Source organism: Oncorhynchus mykiss, chromosome 5 (assembly GCF_057628025.1).
Source record: "Oncorhynchus mykiss isolate SJ-2025 chromosome 5, ASM5762802v1, whole genome shotgun sequence".
Taxonomy (NCBI): domain Eukaryota; kingdom Metazoa; phylum Chordata; class Actinopteri; order Salmoniformes; family Salmonidae; genus Oncorhynchus; species Oncorhynchus mykiss.
Window position 1 is genome coordinate 81,958,441 of NC_143026.1, and position 19,029 is coordinate 81,977,469.

Here is a 19,029-nt window from a genome sequence, read left to right on the forward strand (position 1 = left end):
CACTGGTTCCTGGATAAACTCCCAAACTTACAGAGGGCCTTTCAATAACTCCACATTTACATTTGAACAAACTCCAGACCACATTTCATGCTCAACCCATTTATTAGAGACAGTTCATGATGACCATGAATAGACCAGACAGGTTGGGACTGGCTCTTGTGATTGGCTGCCCCAGCTCTAAATTAGGAAGACCACGCCCTCTGACATCATGACCTGGTTGTCGGCCTGCATGCGCCCCAGCAGCTTCTCTACCTCCTGCTCGTCAAACTCAGGGTCGTCCTGACCGTGTGTGGTCTTATTGACCAGGGTCATGAGCTCCGTCACCGCTACAGACTGGGAACGTGTAGTCTGGAAGGCCTTCATCAGAGCAGCCTTAAACAGCTTCAGCCTGGGCAGGAGGGGTTTGAGAATACACAAACAAACGTCATCCCACCTGGACTGTCTCTGAAGAGCGGATAAATGGGCTAATCATTTTTTACATGCCATTCTTCCTGCAACAGGCTTAGAGGTTGATTTGGTTTAGTGTTTGAGCAGTACCAATCCCTGACAAGGTGTAGCTTACCTCTAAAATCACCAGTTCTGACAGTAGAGTAGCTAAGTGGTGCAGTACTCTGTGACCAGTAAGGTCCAGTAGAGTTAAGGTTACTGAAATAAAAAGGAGTAGAGGGGAGATGTACCTGTCCTGTCTGATGTCCTGTCCTGTCCTCAGGCTCTGAGAGGTAGTATTCTTGTGTTTCAGAATAGACTGGGCTAGGAGGGAGAAAGAGAGTGATGAGAAATGTATGATGATTCTTAGTCATCAAAATAAAGTATTTACAATGGTGCAGATGGAGAAATGGTTTATAACCCTAAGAACTGAGCTCTATTGGTGACCAGGTGGGGTACAGACAGACCTTGTACGTGCAGGGTGTGCGCGCGCGCGCCTTACCGTGTTCCTCATCCTCAAACTCATAAGGGTCAGACTCTGCCCCAGCATCTGTCACGTCCATGTTTTCCTTACGCTTCCTGGTCATGAAGGAAAGGAGACAAAGGCAGCCATTTAGGATTATTCACACCTAGTCTGATGCAACCAATCTCTCCAGTTCCTACATCCTTGAGATAAGCCTGTATTCAAAAAATTTCAGTAAGAGCACTCATCTGGGATCAGGTTCCCTTGTGTCTATACAGTGCCTTGCAAAAGTACTCATCCCTCTTGGCGTTTTTCCTATTTTGTTGCCTTTCCAACCTGTGATTTAAATGGATTTTTATTTGGATTTCATGTAATGGACACACAAAATAGTCCAAATTGGTGAAGTGAAAAAAAAACAACTTTTGTTTAAAAATAAGAGTGCTGAATGCACATGTGTTCACCCCTTTGCTATGAAGCCCCTAAATAAGATCTGGTGCAACCAGTCACAATTAGTTCAAGTCCACCTGTGTGCAATCTAAGTGTCACATGATCTCAGTATACACACACACACGTTCTGAAAGGCCCGAGTCTGCAACACCACTAAGCAAGGGGCACCACTAAGCAAGAGTCACCATGAAGACCAAGGAGCTCTCCAAACAGGTCAGGGACAAACTTGAAGTAGAGATCAGGGTTGGGTTACAAAAAAATACATCTAACTTTGAACATCCCACAGAGCACCATTAAATCCAAATGGAAGAATATGGCACCACAAACCTGCCAAGAGAGGGCCACCCACCAATACCATCAGACCAGGCAAGGAGGGCATTAATCAGAGAGGCAACAAAGAGACCAAAGATAACACTGATGGAGCTGCAAAGCTCCACAGCGAAGATTGGAGTATCTGTCCATAGGACCACTTTAAGCCGTACACTCCACAGAGCTGGGCTTTAAGGAAGAGTGGCCAGAAAAAAAGCCTTTGCTGAAAGAAAAAAAATAAGCACACACATTTGGTGTTCGCCAAAAGGCATGTGGGAGACTCTCCAAACATATGGAAGAAGGTACTCTGGTCAGTTGATACTGAAATTGGGCTTTTTGGCCATCAAGGAAAACACTGTCTGGCACAAACCAAACACCTCATCACCGAGAAAACCCATCCCCACAATGAAGCATGGTGGTGGCAGCATCATGCTGTGGGGATGTTATTCCTCAGCAGGGACTGGGAAACTGGTCAGAATTGAAGGAATGATGGATGGTGCTAAATACAGGGAAATTCTTGAGGGAAACCTGTTTCATTCTTCCAGAGATTTGAGACTGGGATGGAGGTTCATCTTCCAGCAGGACAATGACCCTAAGCATACTGCTAAAGCAACACTCGAGTGGTTTAAGGGGAAACATGTAAATGTCCCGGAATGGCCTAGTCAAAGCCCAGACCTCAATCCAATTGAGAATCTGTGTTATGACTTAGATTGCTGTACACCAGCAGAACCCACCCAACTTGAAGGAGCTGGAGCAGTTTTGCCTTAAAGAATGGGCAAAAATCCTAGTGGCTAGATGTGCCAAGCTTATAGAGACATACCCCAAGATACTTGCAGCTGTATTTGCTGCAAAAAAGGTGGCTCTACAAAGTATTGACTTGGGGGGTGACTAGTTCAATTAGATTGTCTTATTTGTTGTTTGCATCTTCAAAGTGGTAGGCAAGTTGTGTAAATCAAATGATAAACCCCCCCCCCCCAAAAAAAAAACATTTTAAATTCCAGGTTGTAAGGCAACAAAATAGGAAAAACGCCAAGAGGGGTGAATACTTTTGCAAGGCACGGTACTAGAACGGTCACCCCCATCGTCTGACACTCTAGAAGAAAATCATCCATGACCTGCCAGAACCCTAGATTTGATTTAGTTTGTTTTTATTGAAGCCTCAGATTCTCCTAGTGAAAAGAGCGATATACAATCTATTGTATATTTTTTTCATTATGAGCCAAAATGCTGAACTGATCCTATAACCAGCATTCTTAGTCAGAGCTGCTTTTTGAATATGGGCTCAGACCTGGTGCTTGTCCTCTGACTGGCCACTTCCTGGCTCTGAGTCACACCCATGTCGTCCTCGACAACCTTCCTCCTCTTCTCCAGAATCTACATGTAGACAGGACAGTATACATAGCAACATGAATTAAAGCCTATCCATAAAGTTAATCATTTTGTCTCCAAGGAATGTATCCAGTGTCAAACTGTTTGATCCCAACGTTACCTTTTTAAAGTAGGCAAACTGCATGAGCTCCAGGGCAGCCTCTACGTCAACCAAGTCTGTGGTCTTGCTCATACGTGCTTTGGCGTGGGCAGTGGACAATCGTATCATTGTCTCTAGCGCTCGGGCTGTCACCGGCATTGTCTACATGGCAGACAACCCATCAACACAAAGTACAATGTCTATTTGAAGCAGACACTGCCAAACCAATAGTGCATTTTTCCATGATTAATTGATTGCCTGTATCATCATTTTACATACAGGATTGTTAACTGGGCATAACAATCAGGAAAGGATTCCCAATGCAATAATAACAAAAGTATTCCATAATTCCTAAACAGCTTTTAGACTCTAGTAAAGTGCCGGATAAGATACACAAGTATGTGGACACCCCATCAAATGAGTGGATTCAGCTATTTCAGCCACACCAGTTGCGGACAGGTATTAAAAAAATAAAAAGCACAGCCATGCAATCTCCATAGACAAACATTGGCCTTACTGAAGAGCTCAGTGATTTTCAAGGTGGCACCATCATAGGATGCCACCTTTCCAACAAGTCAGTTCGTCAAATTTCTGCCCTTCTAGAGCTGCCCCGGTCAACTGTAAGTGCAGTTATTTTGAAGTTGAACGTCTATGAGCAACAGCAGCTCAGCAGTGAAGTGGTAGGTTACACAAGCTCACAGAACGGGACCGGCAAGTGCTGAAGCACGTAAAAGTTGTCCATCCTCGGTTGCAACACTCACTACAGAGTTTCAAACTGCCTCTGGAAGCAAAGTCAGCACAAGAACTGTTGGTCGGAAGCTTCATTAAAAGGGCTTCTATGGCAGAGCAGCCGCACACAAGTCTAAGATCACCATGTGTAATGTCAAGCATCGGCTGGAGTGGTGTAAAGTTCGCTGCCATTGGACTGGTGCAGTGGAAACTCTCTCTAGAGCAGTGGTCAACCTTAACTGAGTCAAGATCACTTTGAGTCAAAATGCATGCTGAGATCTACCGCTCTGATTTTTTATTACCATGACTTAAATGTAAGCCTATGCAACAATAACCTATTAAAAACAGTTGTAGCAATGAGGTTAGTGCACTAAGCTATAGGCCCCAACACATTATCACCACATACTGGCTTTGCTTGAATTTATCTGCCAATGCATTGTTTGGAACATTTAAAATTATATTTCAACATTTGAGGCAGGCTATATGATCACACTGGTAATAGATCCATTGTTGTATTACTTATTTTACTGGGCTGATGGTGCCTACATCTGATGGTCAGCCTCAGAGGAGGGAGAGCGCAGCAGACTGAGGAACCGTCTCAACATCCCTCCGCTCTCCTTTTCCTCCACTGACCAAAGGTACACCGTCTTCCAGCTGATGGCGAAACGAGTCGCACCGCATTACTTCTGCCTCATGGACAAATTCATGTTGTTACGTCAATTAACAGAGAAAGTGAAATATTCCTTGATATTAAAAAAGACCCAAGCCGCTTATAACAAGATACATTTTCCTACTCATTCTTTACTGCTGCACTGCTTGTTGTAGCGATGAGTGGAAATAGGAAGAACATGCATTTTTTGGTTTATAAAAGTGTTGAATACAAAGTGTTGACAGTGCAGAGTAAGAAATTAAACATGAACTCACTCAAAAACAGCAGCTCTGCTGTATTCGTTAACAGTCTCTCTCTAGTCATGTTTGTAAACGTTTTGAAGTCAATTTTGCCGTAGCTTTCTTTTATGCCTGCTACGTTACTGCAGACTCGGTCATCTGAGCAATCTGATTGGCCAGCAGAGGCATAGTGCACTTGAAAAGGCGGAGTTTGTACCTTCAGACACATGAAATGGCAACAGTTTGACTACCCAGCGCGCAGGGAAGCTGAATTGGCTGCACTTATCACCAACAGCCCGAGACTAATAAAAAAAATAGGAACAGAAGGTTTTATTGTTGGGTTTTTTACAGAAATGTTTGGAGATCAACTAGAAATGCCTTGGAAATTGACAAGTCCGGTTGGTGACCACTACTCTAGAGTAATGAATCACGCTTCCCCATCTGGCAGTACGACGAACAAATCTGGGTTTGGCGGATGCCAGGAGAACGCTACATGCCCAAATGCATAGTGCCAACTGTAAAGTTTGGTGGGGAAGGCATAATGGTCTGGGGTTGTTTTTCATGGTTCGGGATAGGCCCCTTAGTTCCAGTGACTGGAAATCTTAATGCTACAGCTTACAATGATATTTTAGACAATTCTGTGCTTTGTGGAAGGTCCTTTCCTGTTTCAGCTGACAATGCCCCCTTGCACAAAGAGAAGTTTATATAGAAATGGTTTGTAGAGATCGGTGTGGAAGAACTTGACTGGCCCGCACAGAGCCCTGACCTCAACCCCATTGAACACCTTTGGATGAATTAGAACGCTGACTGCGAGCCAGGCCTCATCACCCAACATCAGTGCCCGACCTCACTAATGCTCGTGGCTGAATGGAAGGAAGTCCCCACAACAATGTTACAATATCTAGGGGAAAGCCTTCCCAGAAGAGTGGAGGCTGTTATAGCAGCAGGGAGGGGGGGGGGACGACAACAACTCCATATAATACCCATGATTTTGGAATGAGATGTTTAACGAGCAGGTGTCCACCACATACTTTTGGTAATATAGTGTATGTAAGTACTACAGACCCTGGCTGAGTCGGCGTTCACTTGGTCATGGCTGCGGAGCTTGGAGTACTCCTCTGCTATGTGGTCTGAGGCCTGCTGGGTTAGAACAGGCTTCACCAGCTTAGCCACGTGGATGTACTTCCTGATAAACTCCATGGTAACTACTTTCTCCCTGGAGGATGACAGACACCATCATAAAAAGGGGTTAACACACACAGCCATGGATTATCAGAAAAAGGCAGGGGTTCTATAAGAAAGGCAGGGGGGGTTCTATAAGAACATAATGTGTAATGTACTACGTGTGTAATAATGGAGGTTTTGCTGGATACTTTTTATTCCGGTGTCCGTGCAGGACATTGTCCTTCTTCTCGTAGATCTGGAGTTCCTGTTCGGCGGATTCTGTGAGGTTGGGGTCCTCCGTGGCAAACACATCCACAGTGCTGCCCATGGGCATGGCTGCAGGGTACAGGGGCATCAATCAACAGATCAGATAGTGAGCAACAAAAATCCACGGTGCATTAGCATGTGTATTTAGTCAGTAGTGTACCCCACCTGTTCCCTCCTGCTCCCCTGGTGCTCTGTAGCGGTGCATGCGTAGAACATGCTCCGAAACCTTCCTGTCACTGTCTGCATCCATCTGGTCCAGAACAATGAAGAGAAGGTCGAACCGAGACAACAGAGAGTCCTGCAGACCAATGTTCTCCATGGGAGTCTTATACTGGTCGTACTGTAAGGAAAGGTAAGAGAAAACATACATAGGTTGTCACAGAGACATGAACAGTGTGTACAAAATGGATTGATCCACACAAAGAATTACTAACCTACAAATGAACTTGCATCCCAAAAAACAACTTATGTGATCAAGATTGGCGAACCTATGCAAAGCCTTGTCCAGGTCGAGCCCAATGACGGTGCATTAAGAAGGCGGTGAGGAAAGTCCATGTATTCCAGTTATTGAGATGGAGGATTATTGGCAAGTAGCTGTGACATCCTGTTATACAGTGCCGTGAATTTTTTTTTTGATACCGAATGTTAATCAGATCTTCAACCAAATCCTAATATTAGAATAAGTCAGTTTTATTTATCTAATTAAAGTTATGCAAAACCTAATTCCCTTGTGTGAAGTAGTAATTGCCCCCTTAAACTCAAACTGGTTTTGCCACCTTTAGCTGCAATGACTGCAACCAAATGCTTCCTGTAGTTGATCAGTCTCTCACATCGCTGTGGAGGAATTTTGTCCCACTCTTCCATGCATAACTGCTTTAAAATCAGCAACGTGTGTGGGGATGCTTTGCTGCCTCAGGACCTGGATGACTTGCCTTAATAGAAGGAACCATGAATTCTGCTCTGTATCAGAGCATTCTACAGGACAATGTCAGGCCATCCGTCTGTGATCTGAAGCACAGCTGGGTCATGCAGCAAGACAATTATTCCAAACACACAATCAAGTCTACATGAAAATGGCTAAAAGGCAACAAATTTGAAGTTTTGGAATGGCGTAGTCAAAGTCCAGACCTTATCCCAATTGAGATGTTGAGGCAGGACTTGAAACGAGCAGTTCATGCTTGAAAACCCACAAATGTTGCCCAGTTACAGCAGTTCTGCCTGAAAGAGTGGGCCAAAATTCCTCCACGGCGACGTGAGGAAGCGTTTGATTGCAGACATTGCAGCTAAAGGTGGCACAACAGTTCCGAGTGTAAGGGGCCAATGGGTGTTGCAGAAATTTGTTCATGAAATATGTAATTGTTTTTTTTGTTCACTCAAGATCACTTTATTAGAAAGGGGGCAAATACTTTTTCACAGCACTATACATGGTCTTAGATTATATAGACAGACTGGGTTAGCATTAGCTCGCCTCACCCTGCCGTAGACTGGGTTAGCGGCGGCTAGCACACTGCAGCGGGCGTTGAGCCTGGCCAATATGCCAGCCTTGGCGATGGTGACACGGCCCTGTTCCATCACCTCGTGGATGGCTGTGCGGTCCATGTCAGACATCTTGTCAAACTCGTCAATGCACACCACTCCTCTGTCTGCCAGCACCATAGCCCCGGCCTCCAGCCGCCGCTCACCTGGAGAGGAAGTGAGAGGGATGGAGACATAGCGAGAAAGGGTATGAACAGAAGCGTGTGCATCGCGTGAGTGGTATGCAGAGTGGGATAATAATTATGGTAAATAGGTGGAAGAGGAAGGAGTATCAGCTTCAAGAATGATATTTTTCTCTGCGGGAACTCCGTTTTTATGAAGGTGGATGGAGCGGGAATAACAGGATGCAGACAAATAACAAGAGCACAATCATTAAAAATGACATCCCCAAATAGTTCTCCATACCAGTCTCCTGGTCTGTGGTGACAGCGGCGGTCAACCCCACGCCAGTTGATCCACGTCCTGTAGTTGGTATGGCCCGTGGAGCAGTGTGCAGGACGTAGCGCAGCAGCTGGGACTTAGCCGTCGACGGGTCACCTGACCAGAGAGAGACCAACCAGGTTAGAGACAAACAGAAGAGGCCATGCATGGAGTTCAATGTTAAGCTACATCCCGATGTGCAACAATGTGTAAAGTGTGCACTTGCACACTTCCTGTCATTGATTTGAAAGCATTGGATTGGTGTTAGCATCAGCTAGAGGGAGTTCCCACCAGCCAGAGGAAGTTCCCACCATGGTTAGACCATGGTTGACTATAAGACTAACCTATCAGCAGTATGTTGATGTCTCCACGGATACGTGTCCCATTCTCCAGGATGGTCTCGTTGCCCCCCAGCAGGAGACACAGAATGGCCTTCTTTATGTACTCATGGCCATGTATACTGGGAGCCAGTGAGCAGCTCAGATGCTCAAACACATCCTGGAAAACAATCATGACACAGAAAACTGACATGTGTATGACTGAAGAGCATTGGTATCAAATGAGCCAACTGGTGCACAGTGCATTCAGACCCTTTGAGTTTTTCCACATTTTGTTACTTTTCAGCCTTGTTCAAAAATGTATTAAATAAAAAATCCTCAATCTAGACATACCCTATAATGACAAGCAACAGAAGGTTGGTAATTTTTGCTAATTAATTTACTTAAGTTTTCAGCCCCTTTGCTATGCGACTCGAAATTGAGCTCAGGTGCATCCTGTTTCCATTAATCATCCTGGAGATGTTTCTACAACTTGGAGTACACCTGTGGTAAATTCAATTGATTGGACATGATTTGGAAAGGCACACTTGTCTACATAAGGTCCCACAGTTGACAGTACAAGTCAGAGCAAAAACCAAGCCATGAGGTTAAAGTAATTGTCAGTAGAGCTTCGAGACAGGATTGTGTCGAGGTACAAATCTGGGAAAGGGTACCAAAAAATGTCTGCAGCATTGAAGGTACCCAATAACAGTGCCCTCCATCATTCTTAAATGGAAGAAGTTTGGAACCGCCAAGACTATTCCTAGAGCTGGCTGCCTGGCCAAACTTAGCAATCGCGGGAGAAGGGCCTTTGTCAGGGAGGTGACCAAAACCTGATGGTCACTGACAGAGCTCTAGAGTTCCTCTGTGGCGATGGGAGAACCTTCCAGAAAGGCAACCATCTCTGCAGCATTCCACCAATCAGGCTTTTATGGTAGTGGCCAGATGGAAGCTACACCTCAGTGAAAGGCATATGAGAGCCAGCTTGGAATTTGCCAAAAGGGTCTGATGGAAGCAAGACTGAATTCTTAGGCCTGAATACAAAGTGTCACGTCTGGAAGAAACCTGGCACCATCCCTACGGTGAAGAATGGTGGTGGCAGCGTCATGCAGTGGGGATATTTTTCAGCGGCAGGGACTAGGAGACTAGTCAGGATCGAGGGAAAGATGAATCTCCACCCGGCACAGCCAGAAGAGGACTGGCCACCCCACATAGCCTGGTTCCTCTCTAGGTTTCTTCCTAGGTTTTGGCCTTTCTAGGGAGTTTTTCCTAGCCACCGTGCTTCTACACCTGCATTGCTTGCTGTTTGGGGTTTTAGGCTGGGTTTCTGTACAGCACTTTGAGCTATCAGCTAATGTACGAAGGGCTATATAAATACATTTGATTTGATTTTGATTTGATGAACAGAGCGATCCTTGATGAAAACCTGCTCCAGAGCACTCAGGACCTCGGACTGGGACGAAGGTTCACTTCCCAACAGGACAACAACCCTAAGCACACAGCCAAGACAATGCAGGAGTTGCTTCAGGACTAGTCTCTGAATGTCCTTGAGTGGCCCAGCCAGAGCCCGGACTGGAAACCGAGCTAACATCTCTGGAGAGACCTGAAAATAGCTGTGCACCAACGCTACCCATCCAACCTGAGAGAGCTTGAGAGGATCTGCAGAGAATGGGAGAAACTCCCCAAATGCAGGTGTGCTAAGCTTGTAGCATCATACCCAAGAAGACTCAAGGCTGTAATCACTGCCAAAGGTGCGTCAACAAAGTACTGAGTAAAGGGTATGAATACTTACGTAAATGTAATATTTCAGTTTATTTTTAATACATTTGCAAAAATGTCTAAAAACCTGTTTTTGCTTTTTCAATATGGAGTTGTGTGTAGATTGAGGAAAAACATTTAATCCATTTTAGAAAAAGTATAATGTAACAATGTGGAAAAAGTCAAGGGATCTGAATACTTTCTGAATGCACTGTATACCAAATGTGATGTAACAGTTTGCATGCCAAGAAGTGATCCGATCGTCTGATTGTATGAAACACCTTTATCGTCATTTAAAATGCTCTACCACAAGATACTGTAGTAGAGTTTTCCATCAGAGTTCAATGCAAGACGCTTTAGAGTCAGTGACTTACTTTAGAATGGGCTTTACAGAACTTCTTGATTTTATTAATATCTTCAGCAGAAAAGGTTGGCACGATTTCTTTACTCATCCGCTTCACGTGATTGGCCAGCAGAATCGTCCTGCATTAAACAGAAGGTTGTGTTCACTAAAATAAAAAGGATAATTGAAAAGCAACAGGACTTATTTTATTTACTTCCTGAATTGAAATTTACCCCAACCCTTCATCAAAACTATTTGGAAGCAGAACACATATAGACCTGTTCCCACACCCACCCACCTGAAGGTGCCAGAGGTGAAGCCTCCTTGTTTGGCCGGCAGACAGCGGTAGATCCCAACCATCTGAACACGGTCGCCCGGTTTGACCTTGTCGACCAGGTCATCGTTAGCGATTATGTCCACAGAGCGGGGGAGCTGTCCGGCAGGGGCCTTCTCAGGCATCTCCTGGATGGTCAGGGTCTGGTGGTCCTTATAGACACATAGCCCAAACTCTGTCTCTAAGGGGTTGTTCTCCTCATCCTATAGACCAAGGAGAGAGGTGGCAAAGAAGTTTGTGTGATATCTGTAGCAGGAATGTTGTAGATAGGGGAGCATGGGGAGGGATAGAGCACCATTCAAAATTGCACAGTTACACACCTTGGTAGGGTATATGGAGCTGGAAGGAAAAGCGTCCAGGGAGGTCAGGTCAGTGTACTTCCTCTCCAAGGTTTTCTTAGTGGCTGGACAGTAGTGGACACTACGGGTGATCTTAGGCCTCACCAGAGAACCTACCACAATGACAGAAACACATGCAGGCTGTTAGTTATTTTGAGTAGCCTATCCGTTGAATGGGATTGCAGTAGTGTAATTCTAATAAGGAGGAACCAAGAAAGGTTGCGTGGTAAAGAATGGTCAATTGATCAATCTGAATACAACTGGATAATGAGCCATTCAAATTCATTATATACTTACACTTGGTAACGATTCCTTCCACGCAAACCAGGTTCCCGAGATATCGTGCCGCGAGGTTTCGAGGGGTCACGTGCTTGGTTCCAAAGCTACCCTCGAACCCCACATGGAACTCCTCAAACTGCTTGGCGTAGGTTGCGTCGATGGACGCAACAAAGTCCTTCAGAGCTCCTTGGAAAGCAACGAGTTCAATGAAGGAGTCTTTCAGCAATCTGAAAAGAGTATTTAAAAGTCTATTTTATAAACAAATTCTCATTTATTTTAAACAAAATCAGGTATACAGGCCTCAAACCAATTACAACATTTTATCCACCACTTGGCATTTGTCACTCAAGGATCAATAAAGGGAATGGAACACTGCCGCTACCTCGCTCTCCAACAAGGTGCATGAATTGATGAGAAAAATTAAGTGAACAAGAAATTCAGTTACTCAGCAGTTCCCAAGCTAGGGGTTGCGACCCCATGTGGGTTCGCCTGATATGATAATGGTGTCGTGAGAATTTCCAAAATCCTGAAAAAGAAATAAAATACATAATATTCTGGTTAACCTTAATCTGAATGAAAATGAATCAAAATGTAAAGTTCAACCAGAGAAAGCCCTTAGATCATGGGAAAAGGCCACACTTGACCGTTGCACTTGTATCATTCCCACTACACGATGACACTATTGCAGAGACTGATATAACCGGCCACTAATGATATTGTTTTCACCATGTGTGGGGAGGCAGATGCACAAACTCACAGAAACACCTTTGTCAGAATTTATGCTTTTGCTAGCAATCAGAAACTCCCCGGCTTATGCTCTCCAAATGGACGATAGCTTTGAGGGCCGAGATGCCCATGCACAGGTCACCCCCCAAAATCGCTATACATGTCCGAGGATGCTATTCACGAGGACACATCTTTCTCACAATTTCCGAGCATGGAACGGCACAGGAGATTGGATGTTCAGAGTGCTGCGAGGCTATATTGACGAAAAACAGATTCCATGGAATCGAATGGTAGGCTTTTGCACAGATAGGGATCCATCTATGGCTGGCAGACCGCTACACTCTAGTTTCATATGGAAGCATTTTATGATACACCGAGAGGAACTAGCGGCTAAAGAGCTTAATACAGAACTCAGATAACAATCGAAGTTACCTGCTGCATTATAACTACATCAAACCACATCCACTGCGCATGCCTGTTGGCAAAACTATGTGGCGATGTTATCAGAACATGACAATCCACCACTTGGCATCCACCACAGTTCTTTACTGAACAAAATATGAACACAACATGTAGCGTTGGTCCCATGTTTCATGAGCTGAAATAAGTTCCCAGAAATGTTCCATATGCAGAAAAAGTTTATTTCTCTCAAATTTTGTGCACACATTTGCTTATTTCCTTTGCCAAGATAATACATCTGACAGGTGTGGCATATCAAAAAGCTGATTAAACAGCATGATCATTACACAGGTGCACATTGTGCTGGGGACAATACAAGGCCACTATAAATGTGCAGTTTTGTCACACAACACAATGCCACAGATGTCTCACACTTTGAGGGAGTGTGCAATTGGCATGCTCACTGCAGGAATGAACCACAGACCACGTGTAACCACGCCAGCCCAGGACCTCCACATCCGGCTTCTTCACCTGCGGGATAGTCTGACATCCAGTCATCCAAATTGTTGTATTTATATTTTAGATAAATATATTTCACACTTGGTGGTTATCGAGGAGTGTTGGGCAGATTTTTCACATTGAGAGGGGATCTGTTGTCATTCACAACGGAGGTAAAAAAATAAATAAAAAAAATACTTGGTTGACTGTCATGACAAAATTTATCCTTGCCTATGTAACAGAGATACAGGGCTGTGAAAAAGTATTTGCCCCCTTTCTAACTTCCGCATATTTTTGATACTGAATGTTATCAGATCTCCAACTAAAACCTAATATTGGATAGGGAACAAATAACAATAACATAAACAAAGTAATGCAACACCCAATTGCCCTGTGTGGGAAAAGTAATTGCCCCCTTACCCTCAACTGGTTGTGCCACCTTCAACCAAACGGTTAATGTAGTAGTTGAGTCATGTCGCTGTGGAGGAATTTTGGCCCACTCTTTCATGCAGAACTGCTGTAACTCGGCAACATTTGTGTGTTATCAAGCATGAACCGCTCGTTTCAAGTCCTGCACAACATCTCAAATTGGGATAAGGTCTGGATTTGACTACGCCATTCCAAAACTTCAAATTTGTTGCCTTTTAGCCATTTTCATGAAGACTTGATTGTGTGTTTAGAATAATTGTCTTGCTGCATGACCCAGCTGCGCTTCAGATCACAGATGGATGGCCTGACATTGTCCTGTAGAATGCTCTGATACAGAGCAGAATTCATGGTTCCTTCTATTAAGGCAAGTCTTCCAGGTCCTGAGGCAGCAAAGCATCCCCAAACCATCACAATACCAAGCTTCACTGTTGGTATGAGGTTCTTACTGTTGAATGCAGTGTTTGGTTTTTTGCAAGGCATAACGAGACCCATGTCATCCAAAAAGTTGACTCAAGTTCACCAAACAGCTCCTGGAAGCATCTGGATGATGATCATCAAGAATCTTGGAAGAATGTTCTGTGGACAGATGATTCAAAAGTCTAACTTTTTGGATGACATGCGTCACAAAACTGCATATTTTAGAGTGGCCTTTTATTGTCCCCAGCACAAAGTGAACCTGTGTAATGTTCATGCTGTTTATTCAGCTTCTTGATATGCCATACCTGTCAGGTGGATGGATTACCTTGGCAAATAAGAAATACTCTAACAGAGACGTAAAGACATTGGTGCACACAATTTTATAGAAACAAGATTTTTGTGCATATGGAACATTTCTGGGATCTTTTATTTAATTTGTGTTTATATTTTTGTTCAGTGTACTTTTTTACGGCAGTGTATTTGATAAACTGAACGCAAGCATGCAGGGGAAATACAAAAACATTCTACAGACGAGCGACCGAGTCAGTGGATTCAGAGGAAAGAATACTTATTGAAGAGATAGTATTTCAAATGCGAACCATGCCCCCTTCCCTCGGCTGTGCATGTTTCTAACAGAAAACAGCATCAGTAAGCGTCCCACATGAGTGATGGCTGCTCACCTCCAATGCTAGGAAAGACCATTTTGGGACCTACTTTCCATTCCATTTGACTGTGATCCCTGGCTCAGTTGACATACTGGTAAATTAAATTGAACAGCTGAACGAGCTGTCATGTGACCGAATGCTGCAGACAACACATTCATGGGTCACTAACTGGGAACTCTGGGGGGGTCCGACTGGGAAAAATAATTTTGAACTGTCATTCAACTGGGCATTCCAACTCAGGAACCCGGGCCCCTTTGCTAGAGCATCGACCTGAAGATAATTGACATGATTCTACCATGTATTTTTGAAAGCATCATCTGCATTAAAACCAAATATCGATCCAGATTGGATGTGACCGCAGAGATTAAACAACCACGTCCCCTGACTTAGAAGAGCAAACGTAACAAGCATCAAGCACACCCATCTCATTAGTAGTGGTGAATTAAGACATTATGTCACTCATTTGCAAGTAACTGTCACAGCCCCACATTAAAAGTATACAGAGAGTTAAGACAATCAGAAATACTGTTACAATTTTTTTCACATGGTTGGGGTGGGATAATTTTCAAAAAATGGGGTTTAGGGCCACTTTTTTTCCCTGCACTGTTCAACCAATCCAGTAAATGTGGAGTAAAGATATGTTGCCTTGTTAACAAAGGCTGTACAGTATGGTGGGATAGAACAGATTTTCCAATAGAAATCCCTGATCTCACTTGTAGTCATTGTGAGTTGGTCTAACAATCATCTTGAGCCAAACTACACGTGCAGGCCATCAAATCAAAGGCACTCCTTTGATATAAAAGTAGTTTTTGCCTAAAATTAAAACATGTCAGTTTGTCACTTTCACAAGTTTGGAGTAATAACATGTTCAACTACTTATGAAATTGGCTTGAATCTAGGTTATGCCTTCAGATTTGGCAAAACTTAACTACTAAGGAGGAATTTTTCACTTCTCAAAACCTGGTCTGTTACTCAAGCCTTCCAGGAAGTCTCGATGTTGCACCTGTGGGTTTAGTGGTCAAACCCAGAAGTTGTGTCACTGCCTCTTCCACTTCCCCTGAAAACATGTGCAACAACCGCTTTTTCCGTTTTCTAATCACATTGTGATTGATCTCTGAACCTATAGGGGGGGCATTTTGAAATGATACGTGCTATTAGGTATCCTTGGGAAGTCCCCCCCATTGTACTTTACATTTAATCTCTCCGCCTAATTGGAATTTACATTTAATATCAAGATTATGGACGTTGTAAGGATCTCGGATAGCACTGACAATTTGTAAAGGTATAACCATGATTCGATATGTAAAATGAGAGGTTAAAACCCTAATCAAGGCTAAGGGCTGAAAAACATTTAGTTACTAAGTTAAATACTTACACTGCCCTCCAAAAGATGGGAATTTCCTCTTCACTCAATGTCCAACGTGAGAAACTCGAGTAATAACTGGGTTTGTTTGTCAGGGTCTATACTCACGCTTTGGCCCGCTTCTCGTTCCTCCTTCTCAGGTCGTTGATGTTCACGATGAGGCGGCACCGGTTTTCTGACACCATACTTCTGACCCTCTCATGATAAACTCCTTGATCTTGCTACAAAATAAATAAGCAACACATCTTACATTGCCTCACATTAATAGCCGCACTTTTGATTGATTTTTATGTAACACATTCTACTATCCTCTGTACTTACATTGTCATCCAGAAAGTCCAAGTATTCTCTCTGCGCCTCTCTCAGTTCCAGATCTTCCATCTCAACTCCTTCCCAGGGCAAATACAACTTCTCCTCCAGGTAAACTGTAGTCTGGCAAGAAGCCGTGGCCAGATTCAGGTTGGGGTAATTAAATGTGCAGGTGTGATGGACTGAGAAATCTACAGGTGTTATTTTACACTTCTAATCAGGGTGAGTGCATGCAGAAAGGAACAGGCGAATCGATAGGATTTATTCTGCCAAAATCTGTCTATGTGAGATAAACCCTTTTTTGTAAGGAGGTATATGAGAGTAGAATTACGTGAGACTTTTTTTGATTAAATATAAATTTCGTAATGTTTAAACGGTTAAACATATACTGCTATAAATGGATGCACGTGGCATTCTGGCAATGTTGAGTATAACAACGCGTATCTTCCCTCTCATTGGCTAGAATGGTCCCACCTGATCTCCAATCATTGAGGGGGTTCATTGAGGGGGTTCGATTAATCTGGCCTGGGGCGAATCGAACAGTAATCTGAGCCACTGTCATGTTGGCAACAAGACAGCCTGGTGCATCATCCAGAAACATATTTATCTTTTCCATAAAATCAATGTTTTAATTTTCAAAATAGTTTTCATTGGGAAGTCATATAAAGCGTTTCTATCAAAAGCAATCACTTTTGCGTGTGAAAACACAGTATCCTACTCATGACTAGTTAATGTTTTGAGCCGACTTCGCCCTCGGACAGAGTGGGGCACAGCGCCTGGTTTATGCCGGTGTGAAACACGCCTACACGTGTGCCCGGGCGAGATGAATCGATCCCCCTTGTTGAGGATAAGTATTTCCGTCGTTAGAATTGCCACGCCGCGCTTGTCAATATAATAGATAATTTTTGGTGCATCTCAGTAGTTGGGCCTTCATCCCTCATTTGCACTAATTAGAAGAATCAGGAAAGGTGAAAGCAATGTGGTGGATCTTTACAAGGGATTTGCTTTCAACTGTCCAGTTATTTCCGATCAGTACAGAAGCAGAGGATGAGGGATCCACTTAATTGAAATGCACACCGATTTGGCACATTTTAGGTTAAATTAATGGATTGGAGTCTATTTACCAAAAGTATCATACACCCAAATATTCAAGTGTTAATGTCATATGCACAAATACCGTGAAATGCCTTTCTTGCTAGCTCTAATCACAATGCAGTAATCAATAACAATGTTAAACTGAAAATATTCTGAACAAAATTTAAACACAACATGCAACTATTAACGATTTTACTGAATTTGTTATATAAGGAAATAAGTCTAAATAAATAAGGCCCTAATCTATACATTTCACATGACTGGGCAGGTGCGCAGCCATGGGTTTGCCTAGGAGGGCATAGGCCCAGCCAATCAGAGTTGGTTTTTCCCACAAAAGGGCTTTATTACATACAGAAATACTCCTGTTTCATCTGTCTGGGTGGCTGGTCTCAGACGATCCCACAGGTGAAGAGGCCAGATGTGGAACACCTCGGCTGTCGTGGTGACACGTGGTCTATGGTTGTGAGGCTGGCTGGACGTACTGCCAAATTCTCTAATATGACTTGAGTCAGTTTCCGGTAGAGAAATTAACATTCAATTCTCTGGCAACAGCTCTGGTGGATAGTCCTGTAGTGAGCACGCCAATTGCACACTCCCTCAACATCTGTGGCATTGTGTTGACAAAACTGCACATTTTATAGTGGCCTTGTCTCCAGCACAAGGTGCACCTGTGTAATGATCATGCTGTTTAATCAGGTTCTTGATATGCCACACTTGTCATGTAAATGGTTTCTCTTGGCAAAGGATAAATGCTTAACAGGGATGTAAACAAATTTTTGCACAAAATTTGGGAGAAACAAGCTTTTTGTGCATATGGAACATTTTAGATCTTTTCACTTGGCTCATGAAACATGGGACCAACACTTGATGTTGCGTTTGTAGTTTTGTTCAGTATTGCATAAGGTAGAACATTTAAAAAAAAAGGAACGAGAAAGCATACCATATACAGGGTCAATATCATATTTACAATGTGCAGGGATACTGGTGTTACGCACACCTCTGAAGAGGGAACGCAACACCCTGCTACAACTCAACATGAAGCGAAAGAGGTATGGACTGTAGGTGCGAGTAAGGATCACAAAAGGCAGAATTCACCGCTTACTAGGAATTTATTCCGTCACGGTAATATGGGGAAAAGGGGCTAGACGGACCCAAAACAAAGAAAGTAAATCTCAAAGCCCTCACTCCTACCTTACCTGCCTACCCACTATTTACCACCACCTGGTGCCCTAACCAAAACACAGGGGGTGGTCCACCCAGGTCTTACCTAGTGTGCCTAGACAGTGAATATACTACGAGTATATGTATGCCCGCGGGCCTCTTGCCTAAGCACTCCCTAGGTGCCTTCCCCTTGTGAACAAATTAAACAGAATATTAAACAATCCACTTCACAACAAAACTGAGAAAAACTCAGGCCATTAAAGAAGCTCTGACAAAGCAACAAACACAGAATATACCAAAGCTGCTACCAACAACTACTAACATAGTACATACCAACGACCAACATGCTATACCCCTCTGCAATGAACCTCCCCCCTCTGCAATGATCTATATCACAATCCATCTCTCCCCTGAACAACAGAACACTGGCTTTTATAGCTTCTGAAGGCATTGGAAATTGGAGACAGCTGCGTCCTGATGA

General features: G+C 43.6%; 1 protein-coding gene across 1 annotated transcript; it reads right to left on the reverse strand.

The window, feature by feature from the left end:
- Positions 1-83: 83 nt before the first annotated feature.
- mcm3l (MCM3 minichromosome maintenance deficient 3 (S. cerevisiae), like) lies at positions 84-16,490 on the reverse strand. Its single transcript, XM_021604492.3, has 17 exons — positions 16,305-16,490; positions 16,092-16,204; positions 11,505-11,713; positions 11,190-11,320; positions 10,834-11,072; positions 10,567-10,675; positions 8,462-8,615; positions 8,103-8,234; positions 7,635-7,843; positions 6,327-6,501; positions 6,104-6,230; positions 5,796-5,946; positions 3,135-3,275; positions 2,934-3,019; positions 929-1,005; positions 678-750; positions 84-388 (listed from the first exon to the last, which is right to left on the reverse strand). Exons 1-17 carry the CDS (start codon positions 16,362-16,364, stop codon positions 178-180), a joined length of 2,397 nt encoding a protein of 798 aa, XP_021460167.3. The 5' UTR covers positions 16,365-16,490; the 3' UTR covers positions 84-177.
- Between the last annotated feature and the right edge of the window lie 2,539 nt (positions 16,491-19,029).